The sequence below is a fragment of the Lytechinus pictus genome, chromosome 17, assembly GCF_037042905.1.
Source record: "Lytechinus pictus isolate F3 Inbred chromosome 17, Lp3.0, whole genome shotgun sequence".
Taxonomy (NCBI): Eukaryota; Metazoa; Echinodermata; class Echinoidea; order Temnopleuroida; family Toxopneustidae; genus Lytechinus; species Lytechinus pictus.
The window spans coordinates 7,184,269-7,212,063 of NC_087261.1; the positions used below are offsets into that span (position 1 = coordinate 7,184,269).

Consider the following 27,795-nt stretch of genomic DNA (forward strand, 5'->3'; position numbering starts at 1 on the left):
GTAGGTCGCGAAATTGGTCTCAAAAGTTGAGATTACAAAGAAAAAAGTCATAAAATTTTGCGGTGCTACATGTATCTTTTCGCGTTTCAGAAATATCGCACGAAGCGTGAAAAAAGTCACAGAATTTTGCGATGCTTTTTTTTGCGTTTTAGAAATATTGCGGAAAGTGGGGGGGGGGGGGGGTGGCCATGATGCCCTCCAGTCCTTTTAGGGTTAATAGAAAAAAAAAACCATTTTTTTTCAATATTTGCTCACTTTCGTTAATGTCTGTATATGTTATGTTTATAGCTGGTTGTTTGTGAACAGTTTCTATAACCTTTCTCTTGTATGCTTATCTCATTTTAGGATGCACCCACTAAGAAATCAGGTGTCTCTTCCTACAGCTCAGATTGAGGAAGGAAATCTCACCCAAAAAGGTTTTAACTTATTCTGATTTTTCAAAGAGAAATAGTTAACAATCTTTGACAAGACTTCCATCATTATGTTCCCTCCATTGAACTTGAACTAAAAAAATTATGGTAAATGGAAAGGGTATGTACAGATATATGACATATATCTAAGAGATTTAGGAAAGAAAAGTTGGATACATACCAAAAAAAGGCATTTTTTGGTCTGCGTGGCATTATGTTCACGCATGGGAATAGTGTTTTTAATAGTCACTGCATCGGCACAGCAAAGCACAAATAGCACAGATGCTGTATATATCAATTTATCCAAGCTAGGAAGACAATATACATGTACAGTACTTTTTTTCAATAGATGCGGTATAAGGTATTCCAGCAATGTTTCGTGCAGGATTGAGTGTGTGTATTGAATTATTCCTGATCGCATCATTTTATTTAGTCAGAAAAATATATTCACTACACTCTTGGAGACTAGACTAGTCGCAATATCGGCATATAATTGCTGTGAAACCCATTGCTTTCAGCAATTCCTGCTTGCTCGGTGAGTTAGGCGACAGACTGGAGATACATCAGCTGTGATCGAGAGGTTCAAATCCAACTTGAAGTACATGTATTTGTACATGTAGAAAAGAAGAGGAAGAAATGGAGAACAAGAGAGGGGATGTTTGTTGTAGGAATTGTTTTAATTAGTGGAGGGGACATGATGGGAGTCTTTCCTAATTAATCTTTCTCATATTCTGTACTTAATATCAATTTAATCTATTTAGTTTCTCTTTTTCTTTTTCTTCTTTTTTTTTTGGGGGGAGCAAATTAGTTAATTCATGGTTAATGATGTTATTGTATGTACATGTAATTACAAGTGTCTCTTTTGCAGGAAAGCTATCCCGTGCTCTCCACTGATAAAATAAGAATCCACCTCGAAACCCAAACTCACTGGTTTCAGACCGCCTCGAAGTTCGCCGGTTCCAGGTATTCTCTGATCGGGAAATTTACCCCGGTGTGAAAGCAAACTACGCGTAATATCCCCGAAAGAAAATACCCGATAAATAGTAGGTACATGTACTTGGCGAAATTACGAGAACTTTCGCGGGGATTTTTCCAAGGTCGTGGGTATTTTGGCGGTCTGAAAGCAAATTACGGGAACTTTTAGCCCAGCGTGTCGTTGGGTGCGGCGCCGTGCATGGGTTGCTGCTGGGCTAGTGATTTTGAATTTCGCGCCTTGCTGCTTATCAGACCATACTGCGCATGCTCGTAACTTCAGGAACTTATCCCGAAGGGTATGTTTCAGGGCGGTGTGAATGCAGGAATAATTAATGGGTATTTTTCAGCCTAAAAAAGTTCTCGTAATTTAACGGGGATTCTTGTGATCGAGGCGGTTTGAAACCACCTACTGTCTTCTTTTTTTTTTTTACTTCCAGTAGGATTCAATTCTGATACTCCTTTTTTAGCCTTGGATTTATATGTATGTACTGTATGTAAGAGTTATGTTTAATATCAAAGGGAGCAGTTTCAAACTGAAAAGACACGGCAAGGAGAAGACTGCTCATTTGAGGAATTTTGTGACACACTCATTTTTTTTACATGGGGAAGGGCACCCAACAGACTCTCGCATAATATTGGCATGCGGTTGTATGTAATAGGCCTACATTTGGAGAAAATGATGGGTGGGATAGGGAAAGTGCACATGGGCGACATATGAGAATAATGCCACCCACTTTTTCCCTGAAATCTCTTAAGATACAGTATATTCTAATTTTGTTTTAGCATTTTATGAAAAAAAAATTATTGTCAAAATCACCCCTCCTTATTCGTCTACAATGTCCCCCATATGTTTTATACACAACCACAAATGAATATACAGTACATGTATGTGAAATATTGTTGGGCGCCCCTCCCAAGTGTTTCCTTGTATACGCGTTCTTTTGGCTTTCCAGTTTTCCCTTGTAGTGTCGTTGATATTTATAACTTGATTTTGCGACAAGTCTAGCATCAAAGCTACCTGTGGATTTATTTTTGTCTGACTAGATAAACCAATGCCATTGGCTATTGCATGCTCTAGATAACTTGATGGATTAATACAGGTTTAGAATATCAAAATACTTGCAAATTATGCTATTTTCAAAGAAAATAGAGGACCAAATAAATTAAATCAGAATTGCAGTTTGATTTTGTATCAATTCAAATGTTTTGCAGTTCAGAATTATAAACAAAAAGTCACTAACAGGCACAAATGACAAAATGTTAAACCCAAGCCTACTACATGTACATGTAATTGACTTACTATTATTATGATTTTTCTTTTTTTTTGTTAGCATTATTATTATTTACTGAATATGGTGATGCCGATAATGGTGCTGGTTTACGATGTTATAGTTATCATTTCCATTATTTGTTGTTGTCATTATCTTTTCATTTTCTCTATCGATTGATGAATTCCTAGTGCTTGAAGCATCTTTAGATGAGGCAGAATGGGATGAAGATGATGAAGGAGAAGATGATGATGACTATTATGACTGGGAAGATGAAAGCACAGGTTAGTGGACAAGATTGTAGTAAAAAATATGCATCTTTTTGTGCAAGTTTAATTTTATTGTTTGATCTTCTTCGACTCTTACTGTTTGCTTCCATGTATTGCTGTGAACTTGGCCAAGCAATTACATACATGTTCATGTTTTTATGGTGATACTGATGGTTAGTGATATTATTGACATCCCGATCATAATTTTCTGGTGATGTCACGATGGTCTGATGCTGTTGAAGATAAGTTCACGTTCATCTTCTTCTTTTCCTCCTCCCCACTGCTGTCTTTATCTTCTTTTTTTCCTGATAAATATATATACTTGTTCTGCTTCTGCTACATGTACATTCTTTATCGCTGTTGTAAAATAAAAACATGAAAAATATTCAATATCTTTCAGATTTTACAAAGAAGTTCAATGCTGTACGAGCGTGTAACCCTCAGGTAAAGTAAATACTGATATGAATACGCGTTTGGTACTGAAAATCGTATTGAAACAGCCTTAAAAACGGACATACATGTACTGAAGGTTTTTTACATGTACTCTGCGGAGTAAAATCACATGAATGACCAGAATGCTAGAGTGAAACAATGTATGTACTTGTATAATAGAACCAAATGACTTGTGACCATTGTCTCATGTTATTAGACTCTGATGAGTGCATGTCGAAAAGCTTCAGTATGACATATCCGTTTTTATGGCTACTATATGGGTTTGACCACTAGGGCCACATGTTATACATGTATGATATTGGGTGGCTCAGAATGGAATACCAGAAATCTACCAAGTGAGAGGGCCAATATTGTCCGAATACATGTAGTAGATGCCTGCTGATGTCCTATTAACCAATCATAAAGTGATTGAGTAAATCATGCCTGTTATCACAATAAGTTGTCTTTTATTTAAGTATCTTCCCCTCGTTTCGATTGTGTCATTCTTTACCCAATCTCCTCTATTCTTCGTGCTTCCAAAGATGTTTTCTGTTCTAGGGCCCTGTTGTATAAAAATGAACTTTGCCATCCAATACAATGCCTGGTTATGATGTTGAAAAATCTTAACAACCAATCAGAATAAAATGATTTATGGAAGTAACCATGATTAGACGGCTAAGTTTATACCATTATCACTTTCAGCCCCTAGATCTTGACATTCTTTGAATTTTTCACATTCACGTTGTGTTGTCATTCCTGGTGGGTGTTCCATAAAGCTGTTCATGACTTAATGTACAGCTGGGACATGTTCTTAGGTGCTAAGTCAGCTACAGAGGGATATACCATTTAGCACAAAAAAGGGTCACCAGTCGTGCGTTAAGTCATCATAACTTACAAACAACTACATGTATGTGAAACACCCATTTGCATATTCATTGACTTGCTTCTACCCATATTTCCTTATCGCACAGTCTAAACCCGGAATGAACCCAGCCAGCCACAAAGAGGCCTCTTCATTTCAGGTCAGTTTATTTTCTTTCTTTTTTTTTTGTGTTTTTTTTTTTGGCGGGGGGGTGGTAACTTTTGCTAGGAATGAGTTCCATGCTCCACCTTTCTCTGGTAATCCATACCTGCTGCGAGATTTGACTGTCCCTTTCATAGTCTTGTTTTTTTCTTTCCCAGCCCCATGAAAAGTCAATGCACCGATACGCCAGCAAGGTAACAGTTGATAAATACTCCGGTCCACGCTCTCTTTCCAACTCAGCCACCAACTCTCTAATGAAGACTAACAAGAAAGTGGAATCAGACAGGTATTCCAACCATTATAGAAAGACATAGGCTTACATGACAAAGGTCTTATTAAATATAAAAAAAGAACTGAACTTTTATTCATGTTTTATTTAATATTATTAATGAAAAAGCACCCACGAGAGAAAAAAAGTCAAATTCGTGCAGACAGTTTCAAGACATCTGTGACTGTAAAGTCATCATGTACTATCTCATTCGGAGATCAACTCATAATAATGTAAGGGATGAAATTAGGTGCTTGAATGTGGGGTTGTAATTTTTTAAGCAATCTGCTTTATTGTCAATCCTCCTGCTAACAAATCATTTTGTTTGGATTGATAGGTTAGCACAGTTTAGCTATGATTCATGCTTATGAAAAATGTGTTTTACGAGTGGTACGAATGCAGAAGAAAACAATAAATGAAATCAGAATTAAATTTGTTCTTATGTCTTTTTCAGAGTAAGAGTGAAAGATAAAGCTGATAGAGCTACAATGGAGCAGGTAAACCTTCAATATTCCAATTCATGATACATACCATGTCAGTCATTTTTCTTTCTTTTTGAATTGGGTTTAACTGTGAGACACCATAACTCAATGAGTCCTATACATGACTTAACTTGACTAGGGGTATAATGAAACTTGTGTGTAATATTAATTCATATTGTGTTCAAGACTTAACAAAAGTAATAACCATCTACTTTGCCCTGCATTGAATTCCACAGTGGATTTCCTGTTGCTGTATTGTTTACCTTTGCAGACTAGCTTAGAAGTCAGTTCAATCAAACGTTTTTAGGAATGGTGTTGTGTGAATTGCAAACAGACCCTGAAAATGGACTTTTGAGTTTCATCATAGCTAGATGGCCAAGATGGCTAGATGTTTTGAAGATTGTTATACATGTACCCCTGTTTAACAAAGTTTGATTTGGGTGCATAGGAATCAGCTTTATACAGTTGGACGATCTGATGTGTGGTCTATTGCAAACCTTGCAGATCGAACTACTTTCTCACTTTTTATCCAATGCTCACAAGCCTTAGCAGACATTTGGCTTGGATGGGAGATGTGCAGGACAGATTTTGTTAATGATTTTTGTGATACCATGCTTAGGTAATATGGCAATTAATCAGAAAAAGATTCATTTAGTTGTATTTCTCACATAAGGCCCCCATGATAAGATGGGGTATTAATCATTTTCATTAATATTTTTTAAATTCTTAAATCCTGTAGGTTCTCGACCCTAGAACTAGGATGATTGTGTTTAAGATGTTGAGTAGACATGTTATTAGTGAAATCAATGGATGTATCAGTACTGGAAAGGAAGCTAACGTCTACCATGCTACGACAAAACTAGGAGAACATAGAGCTATCAAGGTAGGTGGAATATGATTATGATAAGCCTTTCTTGTAATAGCAATGAATAATGATGATGATGATGACGTTGATAATAATTTCATTTGTATAGCACTTAATACTAAATGTTTCTAAAAATGCTCTACATTTTAATGATAATTAACCCGGTCATCGTATCCTTACATGCCTGCACATTATGTATGCACTATGTACCTTCTCCACTCCCTGGGGAGTATTCCAACAAGAGTTCCGAGATTTCATTGCTAGGAATAGGCTTTCGCATCCATCGGGTTCCCATTTATACCTGGGTGGAGAGAGGCTAAGTGTGAATTGACGCCTTGCCAAAGGACACTAGACGGTGGCGGGTTTCAAAGACACGACCCACAGAATACAAGACGAGAGTCAGAACAGGTATCCCACCACACTTCAACCCCAAACTTACAATAAGTCACCCAAAATAAGTTTGGAGAATTTATTGAGTTTGAAAAAACAGTAGATCTTAAGCTTTGAAATGATATATAGCCTGTCTTAATTCATAACAGTAAACCGCACAGGTACTTGATTGAATGTATAAGAAATTCTGAGAGAGTTCCAAAGAATAAAAGAAGGAAACAAGGTTTGAAATTTGATGTTCACTGAAGCAAAGGATATGCATACGTAACTGCAATCTCAGTGAAATTATAGAAACTGCATCAAGAAGAAGAATTACTCTTTCAAATCGTCTAATTATATAAACTATATAGTTTGAAGTAGTTTCCAGCAAAAACAAGCATTCGTCCAAGATATATATACCAGAAAAATATCCTGGATTGAGTATTTAACGAAAAAGAAAATTAAACCAAATTATTCAAAATTTTGGTTGTGATATTTTGATGTTTATTTATTTATCTATTTTCTTTTTCTTTTTAGATCTATAAGACATCGATTCTGACGTTCAAAGATCGAGATAAGTATGTGACCGGAGAGTTTCGTTTCCGACACGGCTACTGCAAGAGCAATCCTCGCAAGATGGTACGAACGTGGGCAGAGAAAGAGATGCGCAATCTCCTCAGGTCAGTTGAAATAAGAAAAAATTATTTACCTGTTTTATAAAAACTCCAATCTCGTCCAGAAGATACTTGTATTGTCTGCAGGCTGTCAAAATCTTATATCTCAAATTCAGAAAAATTGACGTCAGCTCTGAAAAAGCTGTATTTTAGAATCATGAGATTTGGGGGCAACATTATATTTTATAAAAACAATCTTCTAGTTCCTGTTGAGAACCCATTTCTTGGTAAAAGAAGATTGCAACCAATGTCATAACACTAGCATACATGTAGACCTTTTTTGAGCCATCCTCAAATTTGTTAAAGGAGAATGAAACCTTTAGAACAAGATAGCTTGTATGATAACAGAAAAATCAAAGAAACAGATCAACAAAAGTTTGAGAAAAATCGGACAAATAATGGGAAGGTTATGAGCATTTGAATATTGTGATCACTAATGCTATGGAGATCCTCAAATCGGCAATGCGACAAAGATGTGTGATGTCACTTATGAACAACTCTCCCCATTACTCTAGTATATATTTCACTTAAATTGCGTCTTATATCACATCTATCAGTAGATCATGTGTTCTTTCTATAGGAGGGCATGTAATACAGATTTTTAATGTACATCATGGATAAAGAGTTTGTCAGAAAAAAAAGACATTTTGGGGGTATTTTATAGTCCATCAAAGGGAAAGTTGTTCACATGTGACATCACACATCTTTGTCGCATTGCCAAAGGGAGTATTTCCATAGCATTAGTGATTGCAATATTCAAATGCTCGTAACTTTCTCATTGTTTATCCGATTTTTCTCAAACTTTCGTTAATCTGTTTCTGTGATTTTCCTGTTTCGACACAAGCCTACTTATTCCAAAGGTTTCATTCCCCTTTAAATTTTTCGATACATGATTTTTACCTTCCCACTTACAATATGGTTTCATTATTTGGGAATCGCAAAACACTGCACTCATCTATCCACATGTTTTGGCCACTTAAAGATAAATTTGAACTTATTTCCAAGACTTTCAACATATGAATAGACTGATGATTATGCATTCACAAAATTAACAGTTTAGAAAACTGTTTGGGCCTTACATGTATGTACAGTGTTAGTCGACCTGCTCTGTGGGAAGATGTTATAGATTGCCAATGTACGCATAGAGAAAGACACTTAACTTCCAAGTAGATCTAGATTTCATCGCAACTGAAGATAATTAGTTGTTGTTGATCCTTCAATTTTGAGAATACATGTCATTAGGATTTGTGATATTGGTTCTATCTTTTTTACAGGTTACATAACGCTGGAGTAACTTGCCCTGAACCTCATGTTCTTAGAAGCCATGTTCTAGTGATGGATTTTATTGGGACCGATGGATGGTAAGTAATGATAAGATTTACTCATCCCTCCCTCGCTTTCTCCTTCCCCATGTTTTATTTCCTCTTTCTCATGTCTTTTCTGCATTCTGCTCTTCTACATGTATGTTTCTAGTCTCTCTCTTTATCTTTGTCCATTTCTCTATAACTCTGCATCCCTTCTCATTCTCTACCCCTTCCTCTGTCCACCCCCCCCCCTCTTTCTCTCACTCTCTGACTTTTTCTTATACTCTTTGATTTTACTCTTTTCCCCCGTTCTCTCTCTCTCTTTGCATCTCCATGTTCCTCCTATCAATCCATCACTCTCCATATTGGACATAGCTCTGGTATAAGTAGTTCTGTATTACATGTAATGGGCTCACTATTGCACATACATGTAGTAGCTGTAGTACATGTATAGCAGTAGCAGTAATGGTAGTAGCAGAAGTGGCAGCAGCAGCAGCAATAGAAGATGTAATGGTAGTCCTACCCAGAGAATAATTTCAATTATTTAGAACCTTCTTTTAGCACAAGGCTATTCTGTCGTATTGTCCATTGCTGCGAATGCTTGTTGAAATCATGTACTCAGTAATCTGTGCTGTTTATTTTCGTTGACCAGGCCGGCTCCGTTATTGAAGGACGTGAATCTAAGTGAAGGGAAAGCGAGGGAGCTCTACTTAGAATGTATTCAACAGGTCCGCAAGATATACCAACAAGCCAAACTTGTCCATGCTGATCTCAGTGAATTCAACATGCTGTAAGTGTATCATATTGGAGAGTGGTACGGCCGTCTTGGCAAATTTATTGAGTTTGTTATTAAGATTGTATAGAGAAATTAAATTCTTTATTAAATGGAGATGATCATGATAAATGGGGGTGTTTGTTGTTGTTGATTTAGTTTTTGATGATGGTGATGAGAGTTAAGTAGGTTGCATCAAAATCCATTTTAAAACACCTTTTCAGTAATTAACATTATAATTTTTAATAAACACTCTTTTTTTAGTATCAATTCTCTAATTTCATTGAATAAAGGTTTCAAAGTATGTTTACTAACTCATGTAGGATTATGATATCATTGGCATCTGGACTCATTCATTGCAGCCATGACTTACTTTGGCGCAAATCAAAGTTGACATCATAGTAAAAATACATCTTGATTATCCAAGCGTTAAGACATACCACATAGCAGAGGCGTCGATCATGGGGGGGCAGGGGGGGCAACCGCCCCACCAATGAAAATATTGGGGGGGGGCAAACATATCGTTTTGCCCCCCCAATAATTCCGCATGTGCAAAAAATAAAATAAGATTGTAATGTTACACAGAAATCAGAAAGCGAGATTGAGATACACAACTCGTTCTTCATCTAAAATCGTGCTCAAAATGTCCGGTGTTCAGATTAGAATATAAAAAAATTTCAGCTCGCGCTTCGCGCTCGCATCATTTCTGTAGCAAAAACCCATACTTTTCATGATTGAATAGGTGAATAGAATGTCCCGTTTTCAGTTCTATACCTAAAAAGAACTCCCACTTCGATTTGCAATTATCTTTTTTTGGATATATTTCTTGTTCTTTATTAAAAACGTCAATTAAACTCTCTTTTTTTAAGATCAAAATATCAAAATTTTCAGCTCGCGCTTCGCGCTCGCATATATTATTTTTTAATTTTTTAAAAAATTTAATTTGTTGGTGAGATGTGTGTGCGTGTGTGTGTGTGTGTGTGTGTATATATATATATATATATATATATATAATCTCTATATATATATATATATATAATCTATATATATATACATATAGGCATATGTGTGTGTGTGTGTGTGTGTTTGAGTCTGTTTGTTTTGTGTGATCGAGCGCCTTTGGAAAGTTGATTCATGATTTTGCCCCCCAATCTGAAAAATGGATCGACGCCCCTGCCACATAGATGTGGTATCCGATAAGTTGGGAGAAGATACTCTTTCAGGCCATTCATGTATATAATTATTATGTGTTCATGAAATATACCACATATATATTGTATCCTATAATTTGGGAGAAGAAACTCTTTCAGGCCATTCATGTATATAATTATTATGTGTTCATGAAATATACCACATATATATGTGTTCATGAAATATACCACATATATATTGTATCCTATAATTTGGGAGAAGATACTCTTTCAGGCCATTCATGTATATAATTATTATGTGTTCATGAAATATACCACATATATATTGTATCCTATAATTTGGGAGAAGATACTCTTTCAGGCCATTCATGTATATAATTATTATGTGTTCATGAAATATACCACATATATATTGTATCCTATAATTTGGGAGAAGATACCCTTTCAGGCCATTCATGTATATAATTATTATGTGTTCATGAAATATACCACATATATATTGTATCCTATAATTTGGGAGAAGATACTCTTTCAGGCCATTCATGTATATAATTATTATGTGTTCATGAAATATACCACATATATATTGTATCCTATAATTTGGGAGAAGATACTCTTTCAGGCCATTCATGTATATAATTATTATGTGTTCATGAAATATACCACATATATATTGTATCCTATAATTTGGGAGAAGATACTCTTTCAGGCCATTCATGTATATAATTATTATGTGTTCATGAAATATACCACAGTTATATTGTATCCTATAATTTGGGAGAAGATACTCTTTCAGGCCATTCATGTATATAATTATTATGTGTTCATGAAATATTTTTTCCTTAATTTGGGGATTTGTGAGGTGTCAATTTTTGTACGCACACGGTCTATCTGACAAGGCTTAAAGTGAATTTAGACAATCTCACCATCGTATTATGTTTCTCTTGACAGGTATTGTGCAGACAAGCTGTATATCATAGATGTATCTCAATCTGTCGAGCATGACCATCCCAGTGCCTTGGAATTCCTTCGCAAAGATTGCACCAATGTCACCGGTAATTATATTATAAACAAAAATAATATAATCGCTAGAGGGTATTCATTTGTCTCGCAATCTACTATGGTCAACAAGGATTAGTATAAATAGAGTACGTTTTCAGATAATTTTCGTCACTTGATAAAGAGTTGCAGCGGCACTCGAAAGCTTGTGAACTTGTAAGCTAGTGAACACTTTTTGCGAGAGTGATCACGAATTTCCTAGAAAGCCAGTGAACACTTTTTGCGAGAGTGATCACAAATTTCCTTGTTGACCATAGTAGATTGCGAGACAAATGAATACCCTCTAGCGATTATTTCAATCCGCAATAATGAACCTATTTAGTATTATTGAACGAACATATGGGCGCCCCGCCCTAAAGTTGACTCGAAGATACGAACGATGTAGTAAGAAGATAGTTCGATTTTCCAACCACTTGACCTTTCTTGTGCGTTGCATTAAAGCGTCAGTGGTTCCCAAAGACCTGCGGGTCAAGCCTCCTATGAACACCAAAGGAGCAAGAAAGGTAGCAGAAACGGCCGCCCTCCGTTTTCTGAAAGAACGCATCTTTCTCACTAGATGCACGATTGATTCGGCTAAGACGGAATACGAAACTTTAAAAGCCGATATCAAAGAGACTATGCAAGCCCAACATAGTACAGACATTCTGAAGGTTAATGAAAATATCTACGCAGATGTTTTCGCTAAATGCAAGAAAAGGCAACAGGCTAAATTTGAAAAGTTGATACAACCCAAATCGAAGAAGGTCACCGCCTCATTAGCGAATGAGGATAAATGGTTTGTTAATCTATCCTCGAGACAGATCACCTCCACCGAGGAGCAATTGCTTAAGAAAGGCCTCGCCTTTGCCGTGTCGCCCCCAAAATTGCCCATTACCGAGATTGTAGCTAAGGTTGAAACCGTGGTCAAGTATATTGATCCAGTTTCGGCCGATGCCGCACGAAAAGATGTAGATTCCATTCTACAGAGAGCACGTTCTCCGAAACCGAATACCACAAGAGAGATGCGTGATGCTCTTAAAACACTCAAGAGTGATGATAGCATCACAATTCTCCCTGCGGATAAGGGTAGGGCCACAATCATTTTAGATAGTACCGCCTACGAAGACAAAATGACCGAGCTTCTGAGCTCTGGTCCGTATAAAATGCTAAAGAAAGACCCCACAGATCGAATGTGTCGCAAACTGACCAGTACGTTACTGGCACTAAAGAAAGACAAAGTTCTAGATGAGGCTACATACAAAAAGATAAAGCCCACACAGAAACAGCCACCTAGAATATACATGTACGGGTTGCCCAAAATACACAAACCCGGGATACCTCTCAGACCAATAGTATCATGCATAGGTTCATTTGCCTATAACCTATCAAAGTACCTGGCGGACATCCTGTCCCCTCTCACTAACTGCTCAGAACACACGGTTTCCAACTCCAGTGAATTCGCTGAATTCACATCGGAGCAGACAGTTAACGAACAGGAATCCATGATCTCTTTTGATGTAGTCTCCCTCTTCACTAACGTACCGATAGAGGGCGCATGCAGTACGGCCCTGCAACGCATGCAATCCGATCCCACATTATCAGAACGTACCACACTTATGCCCGAACAGATAGCCGAACTCCTGGAGTTCGTCCTCAGATCCACATATTTTCTGTACAGAGGCTCTTTCTATGAGCAAACAGAAGGAGCAGCAATGGGTAGCCCAGTCTCAGCGGTTGTGGCTAACCTATATATGGAAGGTTTTGAACAGAACGCTTTGCCCAAGTGTCCTTCCACATGCCACCCTCGGGTGTGGAAGAGATACGTCGATGACACTTTCATAATCGTAAACAGATCCGAAACAGACAGCCTACTCTCATACATGAATAGCCAGCAACCGTCCATCCAGTTCACTCTGGAGACTGAGCAAGGAGGGAAATTAGCATTCCTTGACACGCTAGTCCAAAGACACGAGGGCGGGAAACTCTCCACCTCTGTCTACCGCAAGCCCACTCATACAGACCAATACATACCATATGATTCTCATCACGACAAATCGGTCAAGAAGGGTCTTGTTAAATGCCTGTTCGACAGAGCAGCACGTATCATAACTCACCCACCTGAACTCCCGAAAGAAAGAGCACACATACGTGGCGCCTTGTACAGCAACGGCTACCCACGCCGTTTTATCAAGAACACTTTCAAGAAAAAACAACCACCAAGGGATCAGAAGGTTTTCAAGACTTGCACAGTCTTGCCATACATAGATGGCCTCTCACAACAACTTAAACGCCGATTAGAAGGTCACGGTATCCGAACGGTTTTCCGCTCGGACACCACCTTACACAAACAGCTTGTACACCCCAAAGACCCTATCCCTGATCACAGACGTGATGGCGTAGTATACAACATTCCTTGCCAGGGATGTGACGGGTCTTACATCGGAGAAACAGCCCGACCGATAGTTGAACGCATTTCTGAACACAAGCGCGATGTTCGGTTACAGCGAACCGACACATCCGCGGTGGCAGAACATGCTTGGGAGAAGCAACACCACCCAGATTGGGAGGGTGTACATTGCATTGCCAAAGAGAGACATTGGTATACACGCAGGATTAAGGAGGCTATTAGTATACGTCTTTGTCCTAACAACTTCAACAGAGACAGCGGGATCGACATCCCCGACTTCTGGATGCGAACCATCCGACAGCACAATACCCCCTTACCTGGCAGTGCACGCCGACCCGATCGTTCCTGGCCCCGAACGAGGGACCGCTCAGCTAGTCAGCCCCCGCCCACGGGAAACTAGCGAGCCCGCCAATTTTGTCTAATTTGCATATTGCCGACCCACGGCGTATTTGCATATACCCCCGGCTTATTTGCATATACGGATTACCGGCCGCACCGACGCAACGGATCAATGCCCACCTATTGTTCTCGCGTTCGTGCGTACGGTCCTGGAGATTAGTATAAATAGAGTACGTTTTCAGATAATTTTCGTCACTTGATAAAGAGTTGCAGCGGCACTCGAAAGCTCGTGAACTTGTAAGCTAGTGAACACTTTTTGCGAAAGTGATCACGAATTTCCTAGAAAGCCAGTGAACACTTTTTGCGAGAGTGATCACGAATTTCCTTGTTGACCATAGTAGATTGCAAGACAAATGAATACCCTCTAGCGATTATTTCAATCCGCAATAATGAACCTATTTAGTAAAAATAATGTAGAACATAACATTTCCAGACCTGCCAACCAGTACGTTTTAGGCGTATTTAGTACGTTTTTGCAACCAAAATACGGCAGTACGTTTTTTCTTTAAAAAATATGTTTTTTTTTACAAAATCGTAATTTATTGAGAAAAATCATCTCTATATGTCTCTATTTCATAAAACGTACACAAATATGGTTATTAGATTAATGTAATTTCAGGTAATTTTTTTTTTTCAATCATTTTGTTAAAACCAGGGTGAAGGTATACACATCTTTCAATTTTTTTTTAATCTGCAAGAGCAGTGCGCATTTTAGCTTGCATGCAGCTTGAGCGCCGCGATGAGCAAGTGTGCCAAGCATTTTATTATGAAATACACTTTTTTGGGGAAAAATACATTTTTTTAATCACAGAATACAGTTTTTCATTCCCAGAGGTTGGCAGGTCTGCATTTCAATGAATGGGACATCTTTCAAGGTAATCACACCTCATCTCCAGCCTGTTGATTATATCCTGTTGTCCAAAGTGTATGAATACCAATGACTCTTTGTAATTTTTCGGCTGAGAGTGAGGTATGATTACCTTGAAGCATGGCCTGTTCATTGAAGTGTTAGGTTCTATTTATTATGTTTGTCTTCAAGTTGATATCCTGTCAATCTTTTGGTAATTATATTATCTCTCTTTGCTTCTGTTGGTGTTATATTGTGACATTTTATCGTAAATTGACAAATGGTCTATACCCACTTAATCTGATTTTTAATTTTTGTCACATCTCACAAGGTCTAATCGTGTTTCTCTACAACCGCATTGTCTACTTCTTATTTGATCTACTTAGATTCCTTTTTCCACTGTGTGTACATGTAGGTTTAGTTGGGCTTTTTGATATGATGAACTGTGCCCGAAACAGTTCTCATTGATATACATCATTGTTCTACACACTACACTCTCAACAGAATAAAGAAAGACAAGTTTGTGCATGGAATTATGTTTCCTGATCCTTGTCGCCGTCTTTCTGAAAGCCATACACTCAAACACTATATAATTTTTTTTAATGTATATTATCTTTTATTGGTGTTTAATGACCACTGGTCTTGTGATTTATGGTCAAGTTGATCGTCAGGTTTCTTTCAAAATGGTGGTGTATAATTGACTGTACTTTTTTACGACTTCCTTTTAACCTTTTATTCAGAGTACTTCAAAAGAAATGGCGTGTGCACAATGACAATGAGAGAACTCTTTGAATTTGTGACTGATCCTAATATCAACGATGACAACATAGAGCAATATCTAGATAAGGTAATTTCATGAAGACATTTTATCCAGTGCCTTTCAGCCAATCAGAATCAAGGAAAGTTGTCGGATCTGACAACTTGTCGGACCAAATAGTTGATGAAATGCACCTTGGGTATTGGGGGAGCATCAAGGAGATCTGAGATAGGAGTTTTATTGATGGTTGCCTTGACAACAGCACACCATAATTTTATGTTACAGATAATTTGGTATTAATTGCTCGTTGATGGCCACTTAAGAACTGTTATGAAAATGTATGGGCCCCATCTTTCAAAGAGTTACAATTGATATTGTAAAATGGCCAGGACCTTTTCAAGGTGTTAACATTTTCTTGATACGCACCATATTTCACTTTAGAATTAGAGTGTGTTGGAAGAATTGCTATTCCCAAATGATCAGAAATACATTTTGTTGTTGTTGTTGGTAGTCACTGGTAATGGATGCAGAAATGCATGTATTGGACTACACACAAGTGTGACTGATTGATCGAATGAACAAATTAATGCATTATTAAATGAATGAGTGGATGTATTGATATATGGGTGGATGAATAATGAATAGTTTAATGAATGAGTGAATGAATTATTGAATGAATGAATGAATTATTGAATGAATGAGTGGATGTATTGTATGGACAGATGAATAGATGAATGAATGAGTGAATAAATGAATGAAAGAATGAATGGATGTATTGATATATGGACCAATGAATAATGAAAAGTTGAATGCATTAGTTAATTAATTTGATGAAAAAAATAAATCAGCAATGAATTAATAGTCGAATCTGTTGCTAGTAAATAAATTTCATTCATCTCACACAGGCCATGGAGATTGCATCAAGCAAGTCCTCTGAAGAGGTCTCGGCACAGGATGAAGTGAATGAGGAGGTGAGAAGCATGGTCTATACTAGAAACATGATACTAGTATTCTTATAGACTAGCAACATGATAGTCTATATCAAGGCACCAAGGTTTGCTTTGCAAACTCTTCACTCAAGGGAAAGTGGTCTGGAAATGCAGCCTAAGGTCCCTGCTAATGACTTGATTATGCAAGGTCCTTTTGAAGTTAAAACAGCAAGTTGTGTTTGTGTTAGTCTTGTGTGAAGACCCATGTGCTGACAAAAAGTTACAGTCAGGGTCTGTGCCTGCAGACTAATGGCCCCCTAATACGTTCAGGTATTACCACACTTGTGCTGTCAATCATGAATTGTGATCAGTAACATTATTAAGACATCACTATGATTGCAACAGGCAGGTTTTTTATTGAATGCAAATTTTAACCAAGTAGGCCTATTCAATGTTGTTGAGAGTGATTATCCTGAACAAGGCAGTTTTAAGTACAGTACGAACATGTGCAAGTTACATGTAATTGAAATAAAATTCCAAAACCATTGATTTAGAACACTTAAAAGGATTTCAACATCATTCGACTCAGAAAGTGGATTGCCTGTTCTGGTCTGAAATGATTCTTCTATTAAATTAGGTGATTATTCAACTTATGGAAGATAGATTTGTGCATAGTCTACTTACATAATATTGAATAGCCTTGAGGGGAACATCAAATATATTGCCCGCAACAGAATCATATTGGCCCAAGTCTTTAGACAAGGGCAATGTTGTTCTTTTAAGGGCAATATATTTTATTTTAGCCAGTCAATGTTTTTGTTGTAATCCAAATCAGACATCTAGAGCAAAAATCTTGAAAATGGAGATATTTCTTTTAAGAATAGGGTTCTATGTTGCCATTTTTATATCAGGATAGGTTCTGCACTTTACCATTATGACGTACTTGTAATTTTAAGATCTCGGGACTCATATCCAGCGCCCGGATCCAGCGTTGTTTTTATTATGGCGTATATTGTTGCTGCGCAGATCATTATGAAGCATATCTCTTCTTACGCATCCTCAAGTGCCTGGATGTGAGACGGAAAATGCAAAGGTATATTTTGTGTCATCTCTGCATTCAAAGTCAATACGCGCATAGAGACTGAGCAAAATACAAATGGTATACCTATCCCTTCCCGATATACAGAAAATCTAGGGCAATATGACTTTGTAAATTACCAGCGTCTGATTCGGGTAATGATGTATTATATTTCTTTGTTTATTCAGGTGTTTCGACAAGCATTCATTCCTCAGAAACTTGAGCAGGTCAATCACTATATGAAGGAAATAATCAAGGCACAAGAAAACAAGGAACATGAGGTAAGGGTAACCTTTAATTTCATTTCTTTTTTCTTGTAGCTCACATTTGCTGCTTGAAGAAAACTTTGATTATTACAGGGTTTATTTCCTATTCATACCCATTCTTTTACCATTGGACCTTTGTCAGTTGATTTGTTTCTATTCCTGCATGCGAATTCTTCATTTCTATAATCGTCTTCATGGCTAGTTTTGAGTATCATTTTTTCCCTTGGCTGCCTTTAAGGTTAGAATTGGATTTTTTGTTTTTGTTTGCTTTCTTATGCTTACAATAGACTTGCAAATAAGTCAAAATTCTTCCATCACATACATGTACATGTATAATTTTGCCTGACTGAAGGCTGAATTTGAACAAAGAGAGATGATACGCAGGAATTATGGGTTATATATGGGGCCCATAGGCTACCGTGTCATGCTAAGACTTGATAAAAATTGTAGAATTGTTGAACTTATGTTGTCGGTTAGTATTCATTCAAGTCAGCATTAATTTGCAATATATTTTACTCTTTGGAATCCTTCATATGTGTACTGGTGTAAAGTTATAAGGAGTTTACACTGAAGTATTATTGTACTTAGTATGAAACATTCATGTACATCCTTTGATGTAATACTCAACACATTTAGCATAAAAATTGACCTGGTAAACTTTTCTGACTTGTTGGTAATGTTATACTGAATCTGATTGTATTCAAAGCTTCATGGATGTTACGTTTCATATTAATAATAATGATAAGAAAAGTTATAGAGCGCAGCTAGATATCCACTTGATGTTATATCATATCAAGTGGATAGCTAGCTGCACTCTTTAACTTTTTTTATCATTATAGATAAAATCTGAAAATTATTTTACTTTTTTTGAGTCAAGGAAAAATCAGGGAATTTGATAAAAAATACCTCAAATCAGGGAAAAATGCCTCAAATGAGGGAAAAATCAGAATTTTGATCAGCCCAAAAGTCGAAAGCCCGGTAGTCAGTCAGACTCTGTTATATTTTGTTGCATATCAAAACAACATCTATTGAATGACTGCGGTATTAGTTTTACAGTATTGTTTTTTATACTGAAATGACACGTAATTCACTGCAACAACCTAGAAAACTTGCGAAACTGGGAATGGGTTTAAAGGACAAGTCCACCCCAACAAAAAGTTGATTTGAATAAAAATAGAAAAATCCAACAAGCATAACACCGAAAATTTCATCAAAATCGGATGTAAAATAAGAAAGTTATGACATTTTAAAGTTTCGCTTAATTTCACATAACAGTTATATGCACATCCTGTTCGGTATGCAAATGAGGAGACTGATGACATCATCCACTCACTATTTCTTTTGTATTTTATTATATGAAATATTCTAATTTTCTCCTCATTGTCAAGTGAAACAATGATTAATTCCTCCCTGAACATGTGGAACTAACATTGTTTAATACTATATGGTTCAGTCAAGTTGGTCCTTATTGTCAAATCTGTAAAGATTGAAATATTGTATAATTCAAACAATAAAAAACAAAAGAAATAGTGAGTGATAGACATCATCGACCATCTCATTTGCATGTCACTGAGTTGTACATGTACTTGTCACTTTTTGTGAAAAATAAGCAAAACTTAAAAATGTTAGAACTTTCTTATTTAACATCCGATTTTGATGAAATTTTGAGCATTATGCTAGTTTGATTTTTCTCTATTTATTCAAATCAACCGTTTTCTGGGGTGGACTTGACCTTTGAATAATTATCAGGGAATTTTTAAAATTCATCAGGGGAAAATTGGGGAATTTTGATTCCTTGAAAAGCTGGGAACACTGGATGTAACAGAGCTCATAATAAAACTTCTCTACTCTTTATTCACACACAGGATTTGTTTAATAGATGTGCTAGGAATTTTTTTTAGGGGGGGTGTGCATAGTCTACTCTTTGTCTACTGAGTGATAATTACTCAGCATGCATAGTTTCATAGAAAAAAAATGTTTATAGGGAAGAATAATTTAAAATCTTAGCATTGACACTTTTTTTTTAAATTCCCAATATTATCAATCAATGTTGCAGTATCTGTAGCAGTATTTGGTTTCTATGTTTACAAGCATTTATGTATGAAAATATGATTTCTCTAGTCATGGGGAAAATACACTTTTTTTGTACAACAGTTCAGTTGATATCGATTGTGATGATTACAGAAAGTATTTGACACAGGGCTTAAATTGTTTGATTTTGTTTACTTTCTTGTCTAGATGTATTATAAGACGATTACAGGACTCAAACAAGACCTGAGTGGTGTACAAGAGGTATGGTCAAATGCTTGCTATCATGAACTTATTCATCATGTATGACTTTTCTTTTATGTGCCAATACCTTGACTGTACTGGAATCATGTAGCATTGAGCGGAGATAGAAACTGTTTTTAGAGTGTACTTATATTTCTACTCGGGGAGCATTTTATGTTATAAAATGTGGAGCATGGCAAGAAACTTTACTTTCAATTGCAAATCAAGCTCATCTGAGCTTGTACAGAGTTGCACTCGGTAAAGCGAGGTGATGCGAGCTAAAGCGTGGTAAATTGAGGGGTAACGCTGCATTAGCCTATTTGTAAGCTGCTGGCTGTTGCTCGTTGTCGCTCATCCTTCCTTGCTCACAATTACGCGTTGCCACTCATCTACGTTCGTATAAATTTTGGTTGCATTCTGTTGCGGATGTTTGAAAAAACTTAAAATTACCAAACTGGTAGGTGTTTCATAAAGCTGCCCATGAAGCTACGCACAACTTTACGGACGACTGGAACATGTTCTAATGTTCTAAATGAATAACATAGGGATGTATCATCTAGCACAAGAAGGGGTCACCAGTCGTGCGTAAAGTCATTCGTATTTAACGAACAGCTTTGTTGAAACACCCACCTGGAATGCAAGTCTGCATTATCGCTGATGTGGTTTACGGTACACCATGTGTAGTGTCATAGAAACAGTGGATAGAAGAAGAGAAGAAATGGATAGGCGAGAAAGTGGAGATTTGAGAGTAGAGTATTCTTTCTTGTAAGTAGTCCTGAAAAGGACTGTAAACCAGGAAAGATTGAAGAGTTGAGAACAGCTTGAGTAGTGGAGCCGATGAGGAGATGCTGGCTTGAGTAGGCGAGTAGAGATGGTGAGTAGTAGAGAGACTCGACGTTTCGGGCAGGTTGACTGTCCGTCTTCAGGAGTGAGTGTTCGCTTGGCGTGCGGCGGTACTTATGACGTTCGTGCGGACGTGGGGGAAAGCGCTGGGCCGGCGGTCACGGCGGGCTGTCGTCTACTCAAGCCAGCATCTCCTCATCGGCTCCACTACTCAAGCTGTTCTCAACTCTTCAATCTTTCCTGGTTTACAGTCCTTTTCAGGACTACTTACAAGAAAGAATACTCTACTCTCAAATCTCCACTTTCTCGCCTATCCATTTCTTCTCTTCTTCTATCCACTGTTTCTATGACACTACACATGGTGTACCGTAAACCACATCAGCGATTGTACATACCACCATGCAAACCTTCAAACAACATCTGACTCAGCTCTACGGGGAGCCTACTCAACGCACCGCCAGGCAACTTCAGCGCGACGTAGTCAAATCAGCTAAGCTTACCAACCACCTCACCTTCCTTAAACGCTGCCGTGACTCCGATATCATCCCGCCAGGACTTCAACTTAAGTCTTCTGTTGACACCCCGAAAGCCAGACGCATCCTGCACCAAGCCAGCCTAGACCTCACTCGCGAACGCATCTCACGCACCCGACACCAACTCCACGATCTCAACTCAAGCATCGCTTCTACTCAAACTCAACTCAGCCGACGACTCAAGCCAGACGACCTAGACAAAGTCCAAGCATTCAACAACTACACATCTCGCAAAGCCTTCCAGTCCACCAAACTGAAGCAAATCAATAAGTTCGACCGACTCCACTCCCGCAAGCCCACACAAGCCAATCAACAACCTCCGACCGAAACAACCAAGGACACCGTAATCAACCTTAGCCGACACCAACTTACCCAAGCCGAACACAAAGTACTCTCACTCGGACTCAACTTCGCCGTAGCTCCCAAGAAGATCCCTTTCTCCGACATAGTACAGCAAGTTGAACCCAAACTCCGGTTTCTCTCCAAAGCAGCCGCCAACGAAATTAGACTCAAAGTGACCAATGCCCTCTCCGACGCCAAGCCACCTAAACCAAACCTCTCGAAAGAAGAACACTCTGCCATCCAGGACCTCCGACGTAACCAATCCATCCACATCCTTCAAGCTGACAAGGGCAACGCCACCGTTGTTATGGACCAAGACGTATACGATGACAAGATCGAAGACATTCTCCAGGACAAGGACACCTACTCCAAACTCAAAAGAGACCCAACTCCGGCCAACGAAAGAAGAATCAACCAACAACTGCTAACTCTTCACCGATCCGACGCACTACCCAAGGCACTCTACTTCCAACTCAGATCTTCTTCAGCCAAATCACCAATCCTATTCGGACAACCCAAGATACACAAGCCTAACACTCCCCTCCGTCCTATCATCTCCACCCGTGGGTCACCCTGCTACAACACAGCACGCCACCTGGCCAACATTCTTCAACCACTCGTAGGCCAAACCCAGCACCATGTCACCAACTCCAAGCACTTCATTGACGTCGTCTCCAAGACCAAGATCCAGCCATCCGACACACTCGTCAGCTTTGATGTCGTCTCCCTCTTCACCAGCGTACCTGTAGACCAAGCATGTGACATCATCAAGCAACGCCTGATCACCGACCAAGACCTCGCATCGAGAACCACTCTCACACCAGACCAGATCCATGACCTCCTCCTCACCTGTCTCAACTCCAACTCCTTCAAATGGCGCAACAACTACTACAAACAACTACAAGGAGCAGCCATGGGTTCACCTCTCTCACCAATCATCGCTAACATCTTCATGGAACATTTCGAGCACCAAGCACTTAAGACTGCGGACAAAACTCCTTCACTCTGGCTCCGCTACGTTGACGACACCTTTGTCATCTGGCCGCACAGCACACCCGACCTTCACCAGTTTCTCAACCACCTCAACCACCAGCACCCCAGCATCAAATTCACCATGGAGACCCAGCACGACAACTCAATTCCCTTTCTAGACGTCCTCATCACCAAGACACCATCCGGATTTCCATCTCATCAAGTATACCGAAAACCCACCCACACAGACCGCTACCTCAATTTCCGCTCACACCACCACCCATCCGTCCACCAATCAGTCGCCGACACTCTCGTCAGACGAGCCCACCAACTCAGCGATAAGACCCACTTACAACAGGAACTCAAGCACGTGACCAATGCACTCACCACCATCAACCATTACCCCAGGAGAAGGATCAACACTCATCCGTCCAACCGCCAACCCAGCACCAACAGCGACAGCACCCAAACCAAACCTATCGCCACCATAGCACTTCCCTACATTGGCAAGGCTTCACACCGATTACAACGCATCCTTCACTCTGCCAACATCCTCGTCAGACACCAATCCTCTCGAAAACTACACTCCATTCTGCACTCTCACAAGGACAAGCACCCATCCAACAAGCAACCAGGCGTTTACAGGATCCCCTGCGACTGTGGCAAAGTCTACATCGGAGAAACCGGCCGAGACTTCGACACCAGACTAAAGGAACATAAGACCCACCACCGACGCAGCGACTGGGACCGATCTGCCATTGTCAAACACGCACAACAGGAAAATCACCGCATAGACTGGGACAATAGCCATCTAATCACCAACATCCGGCACTGGAATACCAGAAGGGTCAGGGAAGCCATTGAGATACATCAACACCACACTGTGCCTCAAGACCCTGGCCTCCACATCAACAGCATCTGGCACCCAATCCTACGTCACCACCCAACTTCCAACCAATCCACAACCAACTCCAACAAGCCACCAACCACCGTCACCTCACTAAGCCCTCCTACCAAACACAGCAGTCTGATCGAATCACCAACTCAACCAGCGATTTCGCCAACACACACACCGCCGCCACCGACTTCGCCAACACACACACCGCCGCCACCGACACCTCGCTACAACCTCCGCCGACGACCCAACACCTCATCCGCACACCAGGCCACCCACTCAATCCCGCCGAAGCCTACCCGACGAGTCCGCCGACCAACACGCACAGATCGCCATAACTGATGTACCTACCACGCCGACACACACACACGCCGCCGTAACTCACCCCATTGTCTACACACCGCGTCCGCATACCACACCAACTCGTTTCCCGCCAAAACCGCCGACCCACGCACAGAGCGCCACCTACGACGACAGCCCGCCGTGACCGCCGGCCCAGCGCTTTCCCCCACGTCCGCACGAACGTCATAAGTACCGCCGCACGCCAAGCGAACACTCACTCCTGAAGACGGACAGTCAACCTGCCCGAAACGTCGAGTCTCTCTACTACTCACCATCTCTACTCGCCTACTCAAGCCAGCATCTCCTCATCGGCTCCACTACTCAAGCTGTTCTCAACTCTTCAATCTTTCCTGGTTTACAGTCCTTTTCAGGACTACTTACAAGAAAGAATACTCTACTCTCAAATCTCCACTTTCTCGCCTATCCATTTCTTCTCTTCTTCTATCCACTGTTTCTATGACACTACACATGGTGTACCGTAAACCACATCAGCGATTGTACATACCACCATGCAAACCTTCAAACAACATCCAAGTCTGCATTAGTTTGCAGTTTGGCCTTATGTTAGCTTGTGTTGAATTGAATTGAGTTTATTTCCGTTAAAAACAAATAGTACATATGAAATGATACATGTGAAATTGATAAATGAAAACGGGAGGATGGACCTACTCGGCAGCATCAATCATGGTGCTGCTGGTCTACCGAGGGGTCCTCATATAACTTAAAGGAAAATCACACAAATATAAACTATACACAGAATCAAAGATAACATACCAAATCAATAAGAAAGCAAACTAATTGGTCATAACACCCAGTCTCCACCCTCCCCCTACGTGAACACACCCTACAATTCAATGTAATAGTAAATGAAAAAAACAGAGAATAATGTACAGTCAGACCCAATTTAAGGACGTTCCACAGTTATGTTTGTGCGCATTATGATCTGCGCATAGTTTACACTCTGCGCGCTGACCTCACAATGGATGAACGGGTGATTAATTAGCTCTGGATATGAGCTGATTTTTCTCATCATCTGCACTCTAACTGCAGATCCGATGCATTACCTTATGAAGCTAAAAAATGAAATTATTCCATGGACCATTTTAAAAAACATCTCTACAATTTCAAAAAACTTTACTCTGCAGTGCTGCCAAGAATCACGAATAAGTCCCCGAGTTTGAATAAATGGTAGAGTGGTTTTGATTTATTCTTCACATAGATACAAAGCATTCGGCACATTTTTTGTGTTTTAATAAGCACATTTGCTCTAATAAAAATGCTGATAGTTTAAAAACAAGCACATGAACCCCCATTTTTAAATGTTTGTACCTCTTAGGTATACCTTCCTCTACAACTTTGCAAATTTTGGTGAAAATGACATGGATTTTGAATAAAGTGCAGCATTCATTGTACTTTTGTAGTATGTTATTGAAATTTCACATTTGTTTAGATTGGGTTTTTGTTATCTTTTACACCATTTTAAGAACTGACAGTGCTGTTAGACTTAAAACTGCAAACAAATAGCACTATAAATAGATTCTCCATTCTAACGATACAAGTATTAACTCTCTTGCGAAATTTGATGACTTTTTCATGTATTTTGACTGAGTAATAGAGGTTTAAACTCATTGTAGTAATCTTGCGAGGTCTAAAAATGCCAAATTCTTTTGAATGCGCAATTCTTAACAATATCAATTTGGGTGAACTTTGAAGCTTTATAGCAAAAAATCAAGCATATGGACCTATGTTAATTTTTGCATATTTCGAATATTAAGGTTCTAAAGTATCTATGTGCAAAGTTTGGCGAAAATGACATGGATTTCACTTTAACTGTGGAACGTCCTTAAGATGTGGTAATTAACTACGTTTTTAAAAGAACTATAAGAAGTAGAACATTTAGCATCACGTGGCAAGTCATTGAAATATGATGTACCTCTGTATGAAAACATTCTTCCGGGTATTCAGTCCGTGGTTTTGGATGAGACAGATTTTTATCAGAACGGAGACAATATTTATGAGATGAAAACTGAAATATATTATGCAAGTAAGGTGCACTAAGACCATTCATACTCTTATAAACCGTTGAAAGAGTATGTTTTATATGCCTTGATTTTAGTGATTCCCAGTTTCAGAGTTGTTTCGCCTTTGGCTGCAACTGTCTTTGGGCAAAATGCAGGTGTGAGCCAATCTTTAGAGTTTAGTATAGACATTTGATGTGAATTTTATTGCAAAGAATATTGGTCAAAGCAATCTTCAAGCCCCTCTTATCAAATTCACACTAATAATACTCTCTCTATTCAGGATCCTGCCTTACTTGAAGATAGGCTGGCAGATGAGAAAGTAGAAACAGAGGAGGAGGAGGATATGGAGGAAGGAGAAGAGGAGGAGGAAAGCGGAGAAGAGATGGAAGAGGAAAAGAATGCAGAACGCCAACATCACAGACCGAGAGATGAATCACCAACATCAAAGAGAGTAAGAGGGCATTTCATCTCGGCTTTCGTAGAAAGGTTTACGGGCATTTTAGCAAGGTTGCTGCATGTTGATAATGCTGATGATGTTGATAATGGTGGTGATGATGCTGTTGATGATGATGATGTTGATCTTGATGATAATGATAATGCTGTTGTTGATGATGATGGTGATCATGATGATGGTGCTGACCGAAATGATAATGATGGTAACGATCAAGATGGTGATGCTGAACAAAGAGAATGACTTTCACTAATGAGGAAAATCCAGACGGCAGCATCATTCTACAGTTTCACCAATGAAAACAACTGAAGACCGGTTTGAGTTATTGCATTGAATTGAATGGCATACCATTGGTTGGGTTTCAGGTTTGTTAGTGTGACTGTGGTCTGAATCAGATTTTGTTGAGGTTTCGTGGTGTAGTGGTTCTGTCACTTGACTCTTAAAGTGTCGAGGGTTCGAATCCCACTTGGCGCTAATGTCCTTTGGCAAGGCACTTATCCACGTTTGTCACTCTCCACCCAAGTGTTAAATGGGTTCCCGGTAGGATGTGAACGTAAGTGTGATTAGATTTGCCTGTGTGCAGCGATAAACCGTTGCCTGGCCAGGATACTCCCCAGGGAGTGGAGATGGTACTCTTTATGTGTAGAGCAGTGATGGATCCTATGCCCGGGGTAATAATAATTACAATGAATATTTTTGTTTATGTTATCATTGTATATATTTTAAAACAAAATGTTCATGCCAAATGAATGAAGTTTGTTAATAAATTCAAATTCAATGTAAAGCGCTTAGAATCCAACGTATGAAGCGTATTATAAATAAATTGTTTTATTATTATTAATTACCATACAGAAAGTATGATTTGTTAGTGTTGTTTGTAACTTTGTTATGTTCTTCTTTTGCAGGAGAGGAAGAAGGCAATCAAGGAAGAGAAGAGAGAGAACAGGAAAAACAAGATCCCTAAGCATGTGAAGAAGAGAAAGGAGAAGATAGCCAAGGTTCACAGAGGCACCAAGAAATGACGACCCTTCAAGACCATTCTATCGTAAAAACATGAACCCTTTTAATATCATTGACACTTCATATTTTCATCAGATGTTTGGATCCCATGGCATCAGTCTACAGCAAGATCCTCATCTGC

The 27,795-nt window shown here is 39.0% G+C and overlaps 2 protein-coding genes across 2 annotated transcripts; both read left to right on the forward strand.

The window, feature by feature from the left end:
* The first annotated feature begins 346 nt into the window (after nt 1-346).
* On the forward strand, nt 347-27,759 carry LOC129279868 (serine/threonine-protein kinase RIO1-like). Its single transcript, XM_064112019.1, has 17 exons — nt 347-416; nt 2,845-2,937; nt 3,323-3,366; nt 4,326-4,376; nt 4,537-4,664; nt 5,101-5,143; nt 5,868-6,011; nt 6,900-7,042; nt 8,311-8,397; nt 8,993-9,130; nt 11,215-11,318; nt 15,695-15,801; nt 16,617-16,682; nt 17,907-17,999; nt 20,223-20,276; nt 26,484-26,654; nt 27,560-27,759. The coding sequence occupies exons 1-17, from the start codon at nt 347-349 to the stop codon at nt 27,674-27,676; spliced, it is 1,653 nt and encodes a 550-aa protein (XP_063968089.1). The 3' UTR covers nt 27,677-27,759.
* LOC135157204 (uncharacterized) lies at nt 21,498-24,182 on the forward strand. Its single transcript, XM_064112120.1, has one exon. It carries the CDS (start codon nt 21,498-21,500, stop codon nt 24,180-24,182), a length of 2,685 nt encoding a protein of 894 aa, XP_063968190.1.
* Nucleotides 27,760-27,795: the final 36 nt, after the last annotated feature.